The 15,594-nt window shown below is 38.5% G+C and overlaps 1 protein-coding gene and 1 long non-coding RNA gene across 6 annotated transcripts in view; one reads left to right on the top strand and one right to left on the bottom strand.

Moving 5' to 3' along the window:
- The window catches only part of LOC126498073 (uncharacterized), a 16,318-nt gene extending 2,839 nt beyond the window's left edge, over nt 1–13,479 (top strand). Inside the window, exon 3 of the long non-coding RNA XR_007590770.1 lies at nt 13,098–13,479. This is a non-coding gene — a long non-coding RNA (uncharacterized lncRNA). The remainder of the gene's footprint in view (nt 1–13,097) is intronic.
- CUNH1orf87 (chromosome unknown C1orf87 homolog) overlaps nt 1–15,594 on the bottom strand; it is a 99,065-nt gene that overhangs the window by 47,937 nt on the left and 35,534 nt on the right. For all 5 annotated transcript variants that reach the window (XR_007590768.1, XR_007590769.1, XM_050136424.1 and 2 more), the window contains exons 8-9: nt 11,735–11,832; nt 1,121–1,185 (exon numbers count right to left, since the gene is read on the bottom strand). Coding sequence is in view for 3 of the 5 variants with exons in the window: in XM_050136424.1 (XP_049992381.1) it covers nt 1,121–1,185; nt 11,735–11,832 (163 nt within the window). In the remaining 2 variants the exon portion in view is untranslated. The remainder of the gene's footprint in view (nt 1–1,120; nt 1,186–11,734; nt 11,833–15,594) is intronic.

Here is a 15,594-nt window from a genome sequence, read left to right as displayed (position 1 = left end):
TATACAACTTGAGAACAGCTGAGATCTTTTTAAGAGGAAGGAGAAGGTCTTTAGATACAGAGACACAGAGGGAACAGAAGAAGGCAAGGGGACATGTGAGCAAACATGGGATCATATGTAATAGACTTTTGGAGGCTTCAACCTCCTACTCAAAGTAAGAAGCAACCAGAGGCCCTTTCCAAGAGACTTCAGAGGGATTATGGCCCTCAGTGATACTTAGATGTAATATCTATAGACTTCAGAACTATGATTGAAACTTTTTCTACTTTTTAAAGTTCCAGGATCATAAAAATTTGTTATTGAGGCTGGGATCATAAGTACATTCTTCATACTTCTTTTCAACTTTTTCGGTCTCTGATTCTCACATGACTAATGCCTTATACCTGTTTCCATGTTTCCCCTGGCCACTTGGATATAGACTGATATATTCATCCCTAGCAACCCCACCATACACACTTGGTACCTTGCACTGTGATGCACAGTAGTAAGTGGGTGTTTAAGTAGAGAAATCATAGCAACAGATTAATACAAATGCATATGTTTTCTCCTTTCATATTTAAACTTGCTAATAGCTAAATATTTTGCCATATTCATCTTTAAAATCTCACTTAATAATATGTCATGGAAATCATTATGTGGCAGCCCAGTTGTGTTGTTTAAAACTCAACAATTTAATCAGCCAGTTGTAGTATAATTTAATTAAATGTTCCCTGAAGGATCTTTTCCATGCTTCTAATTTTAAGACATTTATAAAAGTTGCTGCACTAAACATGTATCTAGGCACACACACACATATGTTTGATAACTATATTTGTATATGATATTTGGTGATTTATTACTAAAATAGATGCTAACCTGAAGGATTGGTAGATTCAAGAGACTGCATCTGAAATTTAAGCCAATAATACCAACTTCATGTGTAAGTGTGCTATATTCTTATCAAAGGGTTGCCACAGAAAGTAAAATATGGACCTAGAAGACTTACACTTTTCCTTATCTAAAAACATAAATGGTTTTTAAGGAAATTTTCAGTCCTGTCCTTTCTACACTGAGTATTTTTGGGAAGAATGAAATAAAACCCAGCTAGGTTTGCTGATGAATAAGAAAGAACAGTACTCACCTGTAGGCGAATCACACAACAGATCAGAAGAAGCCCTTTTCAGCCACTTAACAAAATTCTGCCACCTGTGTAAGAAGAGGAGCCAGGATTGAGTGATGAGTAAGCGATGCTTCCTCTACTTCAGGAGCATGTGCAGCCAAGCTGAGTTTTACTCGTTGGCAGCAATATTGAAAGGGATTTTGATTCAGTGTAGGAAACAAATAATTTGAGGTATGTATATCTACCAGGAAGAGCATTGGTATAGGGAACCAGATGCCCTCAGAGTTACAGGAAGAGATAGATGAGTGTGGGACCTAGGCCATCAACCCCAGAATATCAGGGGTAGGGAGCATGGCTAAAGCAGGAGGATTAAGGGGTTGAGGCCAGCCTAAACTGTACAGTAGTACCCTGTCTAAAAACCAAACAAACACATAATAATGGACCATAGGTTAGAAATTCAGCACCCTGAAACAAACGAATGAGTTACAGCAAAGTCAGCAGACTGGAGATTGGGGTCTGCTGTCGAACTCAAGGCATCCAGAGACCAAGAACTATGAGAAAATCTGGCTAATGTCACAGTCACCTCTAGCCATAAAATCAATTACTGTTCTAATGGCAGTAAAAACACGACTAGTTATTATTTTTGCATTGTTACATAGGAAAATGAATAAGTCCATGACCTTTCAGGGTTAGCACTATTCGGCCCCCCTTTCCACCTCACAATCTTATACCTTTACCTATCAGTGAAATGAATTAAATCAGTCATGGAATCTTCATTTCAGGTGGCTATCAGAAATGTACCCTTTTGTTGCCGTGAGTGTCAAAAGGATTGCAACACACAACAAACATAGAGGTAGGATAATTACATGTGCTGGACTTAAAAATTTAATGACTTCCCAGGAAGAAATGTATTGGAAGAAATGTATGTCGCAACTGAAAAATCAGTTATCTAAAGCATAAAATAATCCATCAAAATTTTGGTAGCTTAAATCATTTATACTTGCTTGCCTAGAACTCATTTATGTATTATATAAACATGCTTCTCTGGCAGTAATAGGTGCCTGGCTTCCTTTTGGATACAGTGTGGCTAGGACTATAGTCAAATATCCATCTTCTGCTCAGTTAAGATGGTGATCCACCTGTTTATGAATAACTTTATTCCTTCTCCTCTCTTCCGTCCCTCCTCTGTCTTTGTTTTTAATCTCTGTCATTAAATTGTTTCTGGTCTTCCATGATTTTTACACTCCCCTAATATTGTGAGTTGCTTCATGTTATTAACACAGAGACTCACACCTGGTCAAGGTACATAGACTTCCAGACATACAGCCCTAAATGACACACCTGTGTCACACCCTCCTCCCACATGTCAGTGGTCACTGCGAGGGGTTAGAGAGATGGCAAGAGCCAGAGGCGGTGGCTGACTAAACAGAAACTGTTTTGAAGGTCCGACAGAGCTGTTGCAGGTACAAATCCACAGCCACTGTGACAGCATGCACACGGCTTGCACAAGTCCAACCCAGACCACATCCTAGCTTGAAGAGGGGCGGAGGCATGAAGTCCCACCCCCTAATGAGGTAGCTGTTGGAAGTCAATGGTTTCTGGAGAGGGAGAGCCAGTTGTTCTAAGAGTCAGACCCCAGTGAAGGTTACACATTCAAGAGTATACAGGCAGCACAAATTAGAATCCATACCATGAAAAGACAGGACACAGTTGGGTGGATGGGATGGGGAAATAAACCTAGGATAACTGGGGCATGAAATAAATATGACCAAAATGCATTATATGAAGTTCTCAAAGAACTAGTATTGAGGAAAAATGAAGAAATTGACATTTGCTCATGTTGGGGAGAGACAGTGTCTGCTGCTAGCAAACAGACTAAGTGGACAGAAGATTAGTTTCTAGTTCACCCATCAGCAGACCAACTGAGATAGAGAGAAAGTTGGCAAAAATGTGTCTTAGGTTTTCTCAAGAAGTTCTAATATCATATAATTTTACTTTACATATAAACTTTAAATAGAAGTGATACGTTAACAATGAAACCAGCTTGTTTTACTTATATCTCATAAACCTTTTCCTATACATGGATCATGTATCAGGAGCATTCTTTGATCAGCGTGTGGACTCTGATAGGAGATTTGAACATGTGGTCTCCAGAGCTCCATGTGAGAAAGAGGTAAATCCTGATGTGCAATAATGCAACCAGAAAACCAGGTGATTTTATCAGATGCAGCAGGCCTAGGCTGGCAAAGAGAAGCTGGAGGAGAGAACTCTCTCATGGGGTAATAATCATACAAGCATCAGGTAATAGCTCAGCCCTGGAAACAGACTGTAGTTTTCTTCACTGCTTCATTTTAGACACTATTTGGAAGAGCAGGCATATGCTTAGACCACCTTCCAAACGTTTTACAATAAAACACAGCCAAGAGCCTAGATCTACTGGTAGTCACAGATTGCATATTCCATTTATCTTTCAGAGCTGTCAGAAAATTTCAAGCCATGTTGTCAGATATCAAGTAAGAGAGAATGGCCAGAGAGAGGGCTCAGAGAATAAAGGACTTTGCTATAGAAGCCTAATAACCTGCACTTGATCCCTAGAACCCACGGTGGAAGGAGACAACTGATTCTGAAAACTTTCCACTGAATTCTCCAGGCATGCGTGTGATCACATACACACACACAACACACACACACACACACACACACACACTGATGAGTAATGAGTACATAAACAGAAAAAAAACTATAGGAGACAAGGCCCTAGATAAAACACTATTAGAAAGTTTTCTACTTTTTCTTGATTATATGCAGCAAATAGGGGGAAGAGAAGGTAGCAAATATTGCTAAAGCTTCAGCTTGGGCATTGTCTGACACAAAAGGCAGAAGGGACTTGTGTGATCAATACATTTCTTATGATTATTCTACAAAATACTTCTCATTACTATATCTCATTTTTAGACCTTCAGAAAAGTATTCAACTTAAATGTAAGAATAGGTTCCTGTTGTAATAACAGGTACTAGTAATTCTAATAACAAAAGGATGTACCAAGCTTTCTCATTCCAGCTAGGGAACAAAGACTGGGACCCTGATTCTAGATTCAGGAAGATTCAAATTCACATTCAAATTCTAGACTGGGAATGTAGCTAAGTGGGGAGAGTGCTTGCTTAGCAGGCATGAAGTCCTGAGTTCACTCTCTAGGGAGCATAGTACTTATGATGACACTTGGGAGGTAGGGATCAATGATCAGGAATTCAAGGTCATCCACCGATAAGTAGCAAGTTCTAGACCAGCCTGTGCTACAAGAGGTTCTTTCTCAAACACCAGCAAGTTTCAAATTCAACTTTTTTTTTTTTTTTTTTTTTTTTTACTTAATAAAGATTTCAGAGGGTGTTCTTGGTACCTTTTATTCATTATTGTAAGCTACTTACCCTGAGACAGGTTAAAGGGATGAGTCATTACCATCCCCTTTTCATCTGACTCAAGTTCCACGAGTGGGCAGGTCATGCAACTTGGCTTCACAGCCATATTGTCCACTTTGTAATTATGGGCATTCTTTCAGTGTCTACTAACATTGACTGTTGTAGAAGTCTGTGGTTAGTCTGGTTTTTATTCATTGTTAATTAACTTCCCCTGTATTTTTCAGTAAAGATCTTGGACAAATTTTATTTGTCATTATAATACAAATTTCTCTTTGTAACATACAAGCACAAGGGTGTATTTTTTTTTTCATAATTTAGCTTAGATCGTAGTGAGTTTTCAATTTGTATACACGGGGCTCTTTCTCACCAGCTCTGTAAACTTTTTTTAGTTGGTGCTATCCCTTGAGTATGGTTTGTGTAGGTCACCTAGTATATACTAGACCTTTATCCCGCAGCTTGACAATATTGAGACATTAAGATTCTTGCAAGGTTAAGTCTAAAGGAAAGTTATTAGGGCACCAGGACTGCTACCTTTGGAGGAGATTAAAGTAGTTCTCAAGGGACTCTGGTAAATTCCCTTACAATTAGTTGTTGCAAAATTAACAATACTGGTCTTTCAAATCAATGGCTTTCTGTCCTGCCACGCAATTTCTCCTTTTGTGTGTATTTCTGCCACATGCCATCGGTCACATTGTTACTCAGGTATCAGAGACTCTAGCCAGAGGCCAAGCTAATGAAACCACCTGATTTGGATTTCCAGTCTCTAATGCTTTCAGCTGAATATACTTAAAATTACAGCAGAGAAATTCAGAATTTTGTTATGTAAGGAAAATGAGCTACCATAGGAGGACTTTGGTGTTTATTTTATTTTATTTCTCTATTTTGTTCTTAATTTCCAATGATGCCAAGTAACTTTAGTATTCTAGCCTTATATAATATGCTTTATCTTTTTTTCCCCAAGTTTTTTTTTTTCAGGTATAGATTCTGTAGAAGTTTCTTAAGTTTGGCATAACATATTAAATTTTTCTACTGTGTTTCTTTTGTTTATTTTTATTGGTTCCTAGTGACTTTAATTCTTTAGAGAAGTTGAGGGTTCCTTGAAATCACCCATTCTTCTCCAAGTTTTTCATGATTTTATCCAATCATCTTCAATACTTTTTAAGCTTTATTTTTATCATTGGTTTGTCTCACTATTCTTATCTCTTTATTGTTTTATAATTCATATCAACAGGATGCATGGTTTTTGCAACTTTGAAAGAACCACAATAATTTCTCAAACTTTGCTAGGTTTTAGAGCAGAAATATTTTCTTTCTTTCTTTCTTTCTTTCTTTCTTTCTTTCTTGCTTGCTTGCTTGCTTTCTTGCTTTTTTTAGAGCAGAAATATATTCGAAATGTTATTGAAGTTTAGAGAATGTAGGGTTAAACTTACTTTTCCATGTTTTGTCATGCTTATTTTACTTTAGAGTTTTTTTTTAATTTCTTTTTAAAATTATCTTTTAGGTTAAAAGTATGCCTTTAAAGTAGGCTTTATATGTTGTTTTGTTTTTTTTTTTCTTTTTTTGTATTCACCATTAAATGAGAGTTTGTCCTGATTTCCATGGTTCTGCTCACTGTTCCCATAGGCCTGCAGACAAGGGACAGGTGACAATTCCTGTGTATACTTGGCATCTCAGATTCTTCTTTCTTAGATCCCTCACCATACTTGTTGGATACAAGATATAGGTATCATATTGTCATGATCCATAATCTCCTTAGTATACACAACTTCCATCTGTCTCTGCGCTGACACAACTTAACTTTCAGGGATGGCACTGCCAGAGGCAAAAAGCCCAGGCTTTCTGCTTCCTACCTTGCTCAGCCCAAATCTTTCCTATTGTTTCAAAGGTGTGTTCTCTGAATAGCTATCGATGAGGGCTGTGTGGGGAAGCAGCCACACATCTGTGCTTAGGCAGGATGGGGGGATAGTGCTGACAGCAGTACCACCTCATGTTTCTAGTGTGGGAAGACTTGTCTGTGGTCTCTCAACCAAGCGGGAGGCAACAGTGCATCTTCTGCCTGGCAAGCTTCTTAGAAAGCCCTCTGGTCAGGTAGCTTGCGGATTCCCTCACATCCCGCTAGGTTATGACTGCTGACAATTCATTCTGGATTCTGACACATCAAAGGAGTGTCCATACATTTTAGTAATGTCAGTGGACTTTGTCTTAATTTTTGTCTATTTATTTAGGGACTATAAAGCAGATGTCTTTTTATATAATAACCTTTGATATTTAAAAAGACATTAAGCCTCCACACCGAAAAATCAAAACATGGGCTATTTTATAGTGCACCCTTGCAATCTCAATGGAGCTAACTCTATGAAGAATGTTCCCCTGGAAACTTCATATAGTCAAAAAGAACTCTGGGTATCCACTCAAGCCAGCCGTCTTTCTTCATTCTCCAATCTGTTCACTGTGGTCTTAGCACCAGGGTGTGGTAAGCTAGATTTGCAAGGATTGTATTCCTGTACTGCTGGGTTGCTTCTGTTTGTCATTGCTCACCTAGTTAGTTGCTGCAGACGCAACTAACTCCCTCAGCCAGGAGGGCACAGAGGAGGCAGCTCTGTCCAGACTGCCAGGCAGAAATGGTGCTCCTGGACAGGAGAAGTTTAATCGTCCTGGAATTCTTAACTCTTACTGAAGGGCACAAAATGTGTCTGTCGGAAGAGACATCTGACCAGCAAGGGGCAAATGTTTCCTAATGTTATCTCATATATTTGTATTTATGTATCCCTCAATTGAAATCTTTGTACATGATGTATTATTAGGTAGAGTCTTTGGAAGGTTTAAGTCCTGGGGCAAAATCACCAGGAATTGGACTGATTTTCTAGTAACAGACCCTTCATCCTTTCTATCATGCGAGGTTACAGTAAGAAAACTGAATTTCCAGCCTCCAGGATTGCGAGAAAATGGTACCCGTGGCTCATACAGCTGTGCTATAGAAGCATGTATAGACTAGAAAAATCTGCCATGACAAAAGCCACAGATCCTGGGATGGAAATTCAAGGTTTAATTGCCAGTGGAAGGAAATTCTTCCAGACAGACTCAAGTTCCAAACTGGGTCCAGTACCAAACCGAAGGGTGAACTCCAGCACACAGTTTATCCAAAGCCTGTTGCCCAGTCACACACAAACTTCTCCGAACTGTAAGACTTGCAGGAAAGTAACTACATTATGTGGTTATGGTCGAAGACTGAATCGGTCAAACCTGCATTAACTCAGCCTTTCTGACGAATTCATTCATCAGGGTCATGGAGGTTTTCCATTTCCTCATTTGAAAACTAGAATAGCACCTACCTCATGGAGCTGTTGCAGGAAATCAAAAAGGTTAACATTTAACAGAACACTTGAAATATTGCTTGGAATTGTTTAAGTTCTACAAATGTTCTCTATAAGCAGTGACACCTCTATCGGCACTGTCTTCATTATGAGAATGCAGACTAGCAAGATAGGTTTGCTGTCTACCACCGAGCCACTGGGTGAACACAGCACATCTCCAATAGTCCTTTGTGAAACACTTTTCCTATTCCCTTTAAACAGCAACTGATGAATGAGACAACTCATGCTTCCTTTATCTCCTAAAATTCTCCGCTCGTTCCCAGGATTTGCAAAAAGTCCTTTCCAACCTAACTCTATTTGCTATATTGGGCCAGATGTGTACGCTATGTATGTCCTCCTTGTGGCTGTGTCAATTGGTCTGTGCCATTCAGGAAGCCTCCATAGCAGCTTCATTATTTATCTCCTCCCCCAACACAATTTGGCTTGTGCACGTGTGTTCTACACTGGTTTGAAGCATTTAATTTTGCCAATATAATTTTCGAGTATTAGATTGCCTCCTGTTCTTGCTCTGCCCTCCTAAATTACCATTTATTACAAAGTCACATAGAAACATTAAATGTGAATTCTGACTTCCATCTCCCCGGCCAAGAATAGGGATAATCATTTCCATCCAACACAACCTGAGCTCATTTTCCATAAGGGTGATTCAGAGTGGAGATTAGGAATCGTAATCAAGTCTTTCTCACAATCGCCTTATCCTGGCAGTCATTCACAAATGTCTCTGCTAATTGTTAGGAACATGGGAAGATGAAAAATGAAATCTCCGATTTTAAAAAATTATCTAAGAAACAACAACAACATCAACAGAACACATTTTTTGTTTCAGGACTGGCAAGAATTGTCCCTCTTGTTAGCTCACAACATGCGAGTTTAAAAAGGGAACACAACTCATTTTATTTGGCTAGATGGGGCTAATCCCACAACACCACAATCCCTCCTGATGTTTTATTGATTCTAAAGGACATTTAATCAGGAAGCAGCTAAGCACTAGAATCCTGCTAATTAGCGCACAGCGACATTCCAAATGGCTTTCCAATTGAACGCAGATTAATGGACAATATGTACTAAGATAATGATTCGAGCATTCAGCTCCTAAAATGTGTGCCTAAATTGCATCTTTAATCTCTTAAGGATATAGGTTTGCATACAAAGCACATAATGGAATGGGTTTAATTCACAGATGAAGCTTTAGCCAATGACTGTTTAAAGATGAAATATGTTTATCTCTTGTAACCATATTTTTTTCTTTGATTCTCATGGTTTTGAAATCCTAGACTATTCAAAGGTCAAAGAAAGCAACTGTCTGCTCTTATAATCCAGATCCCTGAAATACTGGTTCTGAATTAGTTGTTAATCAACAATATCAATGAAGTCTTTGCTATATCGTATATATAATGTACACTCTGGTGCTTGATTTTTTTTCTTTTTTTTAAAATTTATTTATTTATTATTTATATATATATAGTGTTCTACCTGAAGGCCAGAAGAGGGCACCAAATCTCATTACAGATGAATGTGAGCCACCATGTGGTTGCTGAGAATTGAACTCAGAATCTCTGGAAGAGCAGCCAGTGCTCTTAACCACTGAGCCATCTCTCCAGCCCTTGATTTTTTTTCTTTAGATTAAAGCCACTTTGAGAACTTCCTTCAGATTTCTAGTCTTCTCCTAACTCATTTGTCTGCTTTTAGTAGCTTAACCATCTCTAAGGAAATGCTCATGTGCAAAACTGGCCCATAGGAATTCATCCACTGAGTTGGACTCGAACTCATTCACTTATTAATGCTCTTTGCAAAACCTTAAACTGCTTTATTTTTCCTTATTGCCCCTATGACTTTGGGTTATGCCATATATTTTCCTTTATTTTATTTTAAGTCAGGGTTTCGCTGTGAAGTCCTGGCTATCCTGGAATTTATTCTTTATATCAGGCTAGCCCCAAACTCACAGAGGTCTGCCTGTCTCTGCCTTCCAAGTGCTGCTATTAAAGGTGTGCACCACCACTGTCTGGCTATGCCATATATTTTAAATTATTTCTCATTCCAAGTAGAATATACCTTCATGAGGAACAGGCTTTGTTTTCTGCATAGCTGTACTCCCACTGTCTAGTATATTGCTGGTTCTTGGAAGATGTTGGTTAAATAAATGAATCATCAAGCTCAGCGAATACACACTGTAATCTAACCACACTGTACATTAGATGTTATGAATGAGGAAAGCAGCTATGTTTCTTGCTGTAGGGTGATCATTGTATAGACATAAATTAAGAAAACACACAATTAAATCAGGGTTCTAAAGAGAACATAATTAGGGGATAACATGACTAGGTGCTATTAGAGCATTTAATACTGTGTACCTGATTTCGCTGAAATGCTGGGGAAAGGCACTCTTCAGTTTGACCATGAGCTATTTTGAGATAACTTCTCTCCTAATTTGATTCAAGCGCATAAACATTTACCATCATAATATCTACTGCTTTAGACATTTGGTATACAAAGCTGAATAAAGAATCGACTTGCCTTATGGTACTGTAGTTTACTATTTATCACAATATGGCAATGAAGATAGCATGCTAAATCAATGTTATTTCACTTATTGGAAGTTAAGGAATTTTTATGCTCAGTCTAGAATATATATTTATATGAAACATTTTAAAAAAGAAGTTGGTAGGTTTGTAGAGCAAACAAAAGCAAAGCAGATAAAGGGGGAGAGAATGGAGGATTAGATTTCTGCATAAAGTAATTAGTGTAGCCCACACAGATTACGTGTGCCCTAAGGTGTTTTCTATATTTTCGTTTCCAGTGTTATGAGCAGTTTCCTAATTTCATTCATAAGCTAGTACCTATAAAAATCCTTGAAGACAACTCTTTAAAATCTCCAGGGGATGTGTGTGGGGATATATGTCCTGTACCTACGTACCTGGTAAAATATGCTATATCCTCCTTGCTCTTCCTAACCTCCAACTCTATCTCATTCCAACTCTTTGAAGGTTCTAGCCCATTATTTTTTTCTCTTTCCTCTGCAGCAAGACAAGCCAATATCATTGCTTTCCTGCCTTCATCCCAGTTTGATGACAATGTTCAATCCTCAACCTCTGAAACACTATTTCATCTGTCTGGTCCTACTATTTAGCTGTTTCAGGAGGAATGACAAGTATAGACCATAGAGGTTCCTACGGGCTGAAAGGAGAGGTCTCCTCATTTGTGTTTCTATGACTATTGAGAACCCTTTGTCTTAAATATTTAAAAATTATTACATCTATTTCTTTAGTGTATATGTGCTTGCACATGTGTGGAGGTCCGATGGGACCTTAAGAGCAGGTTCTCTCATTCTACAATGTGGCATTCTGTCATCAAGCTAGGCAGTAAAGGTCTTTACCAACTGACCCATTTAGCCAGCTTCCTTTAGTCTTACTTAATAAAATGTTCTTTAGCATAGCTGGCAAGTGATTGAAATTGGTTGGTTGTCACGTGGAACTTGTTCTCTAAAGGCAGATGTCTGTGCTTGGCAATAGAATGCAGTAGGTTGACAGAGTTTCCATAGATCCACAGATAGCACAGTACAGATGCCGAAGTGTCTAACATTAGACACTGTCTTTTTCTAATGGAGCTGAGATAACAAAAAGTTTTAGTTCTGGTTATCGCCTTCTTGATGTGTCTTTCTAAGGTAGAAAGAGAAGGAAGCTTTCCTGGCTTTTTCTTGGAAAATTATTATTTCTCCTAGGGTGCTCCAACTTCATCTAAATTTAGTGAACTTCCAAAGCCTCAGCCACCAGAATCACCATATTGAGAGTTAGGACGTTACCACATTTTCATTTTGGTGGGGCAAAACCTTCAAAATTCAACTTACTTTATTTCACCTTGGTAACCCAAATCTTGGTGGTTAAGCAATGTTTCCAGCAGGGTCAAGGTTAGATACAATCCATGTTTGCCACATATAGCTCTGACCTAGAAATAAGAAAGGATTTGAAGCTTTAGTAAAATGAAATGAGTGTTTGGATTTCTTCCCACTATGATAGCCCATATGATTCTGCAAGGAGCTATTTATTGCTCAGGAGTATATTCTGTCATTGAGGTCAGTGTGTGCTTTTTCAACTCCATCCTTATGGGTAACACACTTATATTCAGTTGGCCGATAGATGTAGTGTATTTTTCAGAAGCCACTAGGGATTCTGTTACTGATCTTATATTTTTGCCAACCCATGTGTGGTTACGGCCTCGGAAGGATCTTCCTCATGCTGATACATTTTGTATCATGTACTTTGGTTTGTAAAAGCAATTGTGTTGTATTCATGGTTAATGCATTCTCTTGGTTTCTTTTCTTGTTGTTGTGAGACATTGCCCTGACCAAAGCAATTTAAGGAGTAATGAGTTTAAACTGACTCAGTTCAAGGTTCAGTTCAGCATGGTGGCAGCAAGGCAACAGAAACACACAGCAACTGGCCAGATAGTATAGTCAGAGCAAAGAGCAAGAAATGCATGCATGCTAGGGCTTAGCTTCCTTCTCCATTTTCTATGGTCTAGAATCGCTAGCCTCGAGAAGGGTCTTCCTTTAAGGAGAATCTTCCTTCATCAATTAGCATAACCAAAATAATCCTCACAGACCTGGCAAAAAAGCAGATCTCCCAAACTGTAGATTTTATCAAACTTACATTTAACACTAACCATTGCAGTCTGCCCTTCTTAGGTTAGTTAAGAGAGAGTAAAAAACTCAGCTGAATGTGAGCGATTCAATTAGACAAAGGCCTTTATAAGTACCTGCAGGGTTCCACTACCATTTGAATTTTCATCCTGGAATAGGAACCAGGAAACCAGGGACAACCTTCAAATTCCAGCATTCAAGGGAACTGTACAAGGCAGCTAATCTTGAGTTTGCTTACTTTGCTTTGCTCATTCATTATGCAAGAAACATAGGAAAGGGCTCTTGCCCATCTTCCCCTTTTGTCCTATACCACAATGGCACCTCCCTGGGAAGCCCTACAGGGTGTGGTGTCTTCTTCTCAGGAGCAATTGTCTACTGACCTGTTAGTATCAGCATAGCCATATAGTAATGGAGTTTGCATCTTAAAACAGTGAGAAGGGCGCAGTTCTGTAACATTTTCTTTGCTTAGGCAAGGTCTTGGGTTCACCCTCAGCACATAGTAGGCAAGCAGAGGCAAAAATGCTCATCTTTATTTTTTCTGAGGTTTTAAAACTTGCTTTCTACTTTCTAGGTGTAGAGGAATTAAAGTCAGAGAAACTTTAAGAAGAAAATAAATAACAGATTATTTTGAAACATTTAAACAAAGCAACAAACAGTGAGAATTTACCCAAAGCATAAGAGCTGAGGAGAATGCTGGAGAGGACAAGGGGATATAAATAACAGAGGAAAAACAAAACGAAACTCCAGTGCTATGTAGAATGGTAAGTATCTTGGTGTTGCCCATTCTGCTGTAGTTTCCTGCCTCTTCCTGAAAGGGCAGTAATCCTATTGCCCTTCTGAGCTTCCTTGTGAGGCAGAGTCTTTTCCTAGGTGAGATGGTCCTTTATTCATTTATTTTATTACCACTATTGCTTAGCAGTCTTAGAAAATAAAGGGTTCAAATCAAAGGTGAATGTGAATGGAATGGGTTTGGGGAGAGGTTAGCAAAAAAAAAACAAAGAGATACAGAAATTGATCACACATTTTGCCATTTTTATTTAGTAAATAAATTGCTATCTTTAATAAATAAAAATGGATTAGCCTCATGATTATAGCATACTGATCTGTTTTTGAACACCTATATTGAAAGTCTATTCGCAAAATAGATCACGCTGTCAACGTTCAGTTTTGCTGTAGGCTAAAATGAATAGCAGATTAGAAAGAGTACATCATCATACCTAGACACAGGCTGATTGATGGCTGCTAAAAACTGACGGGCAGTCATGAGGAGCAATGAAAACGTCTACCAGAAAAATTAGTTAAGACAGTGTTACGCAGGATTACCAGTAAAACATAACTTTAAAGCATAAATATTAAAATTGATGACTCTTTATAAGAAATGCTTAATAATTTTATCTCAATGAGGAAATGGTTTCAATCAGAAGTAAATACTTTTAGCTGGGTAGTGGAGGCAAACACCTTTAATCTCTGTTCTCGGGAGGCAGAAGCAGGCAGATCTCTGTGAGTTCGAGGACAGCCTGATCTACAAGAGCCAGTTCCAGAATGGCTAAGTCTGCTAACACAGAGAAACCCTATCTTGAAAAACAACAGCAACAACAACAAAAAGAAGAAAAATAAGTAAAGACATTTATTTCAATGTAAGTAAATAAACTACATTGTTTAGCAAGTGACAGACTAAGGGACTATTTATGCTAATAATGTCTCAAGAGCTTGGATAGTTGCTACAGGCTCCTGTTTCCCCATGTTTTGTGTTTTACATTTTTACTTGGCTCAACCATCATTATCAGTTACAAGGAACTACTATTGGTTTCCAGTTAGCAAATTTAGTCCTATTTAAAGATGATCTCTTTGCAGCATGGGGCTGGAAGGCCATGCTCTGTTCCTACAAGCTCTCCTGCACTGCTGTCTTTAATGCTCCCATATCTCCTTTTTTTTTTTTTTTTTTTTTTTTTTTTAGACAGGGTTTCTCTGTGGCTTTGGAGCCTGTCCTGGAATTAGCTCTTGTAGACCAGGCTGGTCTCGAACTCACAGAGATCCGCCTGCCTCTGCCTCCTGAGTGCTGGGATTAAAGGCGTGCACCACCGTCGCCCGGCTTCCCACATCTCCTTTGATGTTAATCTTTTTCACTGACTTTTCTTGCCTATAGACTCCATAAGGAGTACCTTCTTCAGTCTGCTTACAGCCTCACTCTCCCGTATGTTCTGGAGTGGTCTACAGTGCTCCTGCAATGTCCCATCCATCTTGAAGAGTCTCAAATCATTATATAATTTCAGTCTTACTGTGTAAACCAACAAGGTCAAAATTCGGTCCATCAGCCCATCCTCTACTCCTTCATATTACTCCTGTTAGTTTCTTATTTTAGTGAATAGCTTTATCATTGAACAAGTTGATGAATTTGGAGTTAGTTTTGGCCCACATTCAATGACACACCCAAACCTGCTTTATCTTTTGTACTGTCTCCATCCTCCCTGTTTGTGCCTTACTTGAAACATCATGGTTGCTTTCTGCTTTACTGGAACAGGTTCCCGCAAGGCTCTTTCCTTTCAGTTTTGCTTGTTTGAAAAATTCTCTAAATTATATTAAAATGTTCCTCTAAATGTTCAAATGTAATCATATCATTTGAACATTTAAAATGCTTTGGTGGTTACAAGGATTTTATAGGATAAAATATAAACTCTTTGGAAAGACCCTTCATACATAAGCTCATACTTTTTATTCCATAGTTGACTGGAAGCCATTCCTTTAACTGTCTCCCCCAGTCTGTACTCTGGAAATAATTCACACTGTTCATTTGATCCAAATCATCATTTTATTTTCTCTTGCTTTGTTCTTGGTCAAACCTACATGCTGACCAGAATCTTCTTGGACCACTTTCAGATAAGCTACACAGGTGACTAGTTCTGTGTTCAAGTTAATGGCTACCCCTAACTTTGTCACAGAATTTTGATGGCATTTGCCTCCTTAACTTCCTGGTGAACAAGAAAATTCAAATTATTGTCATTAGTGCCTAGCACACACAGTAATTAATGTGTCCAACAGTGAAAGTCAATTAAATGGTATTGATCGGA

Source organism: Alexandromys fortis, unplaced genomic scaffold (assembly GCF_014885135.2).
Source record: "Alexandromys fortis isolate MF-2015 unplaced genomic scaffold, M_Fortis_MF-2015_v1.1 scaffold_13, whole genome shotgun sequence".
Classification (NCBI taxonomy): domain Eukaryota; kingdom Metazoa; phylum Chordata; class Mammalia; order Rodentia; family Cricetidae; genus Alexandromys; species Alexandromys fortis.
The sequence above is the reverse complement of the archived record's forward strand: the minus strand, read 5'-3'. Positions and strand labels throughout refer to the sequence as shown.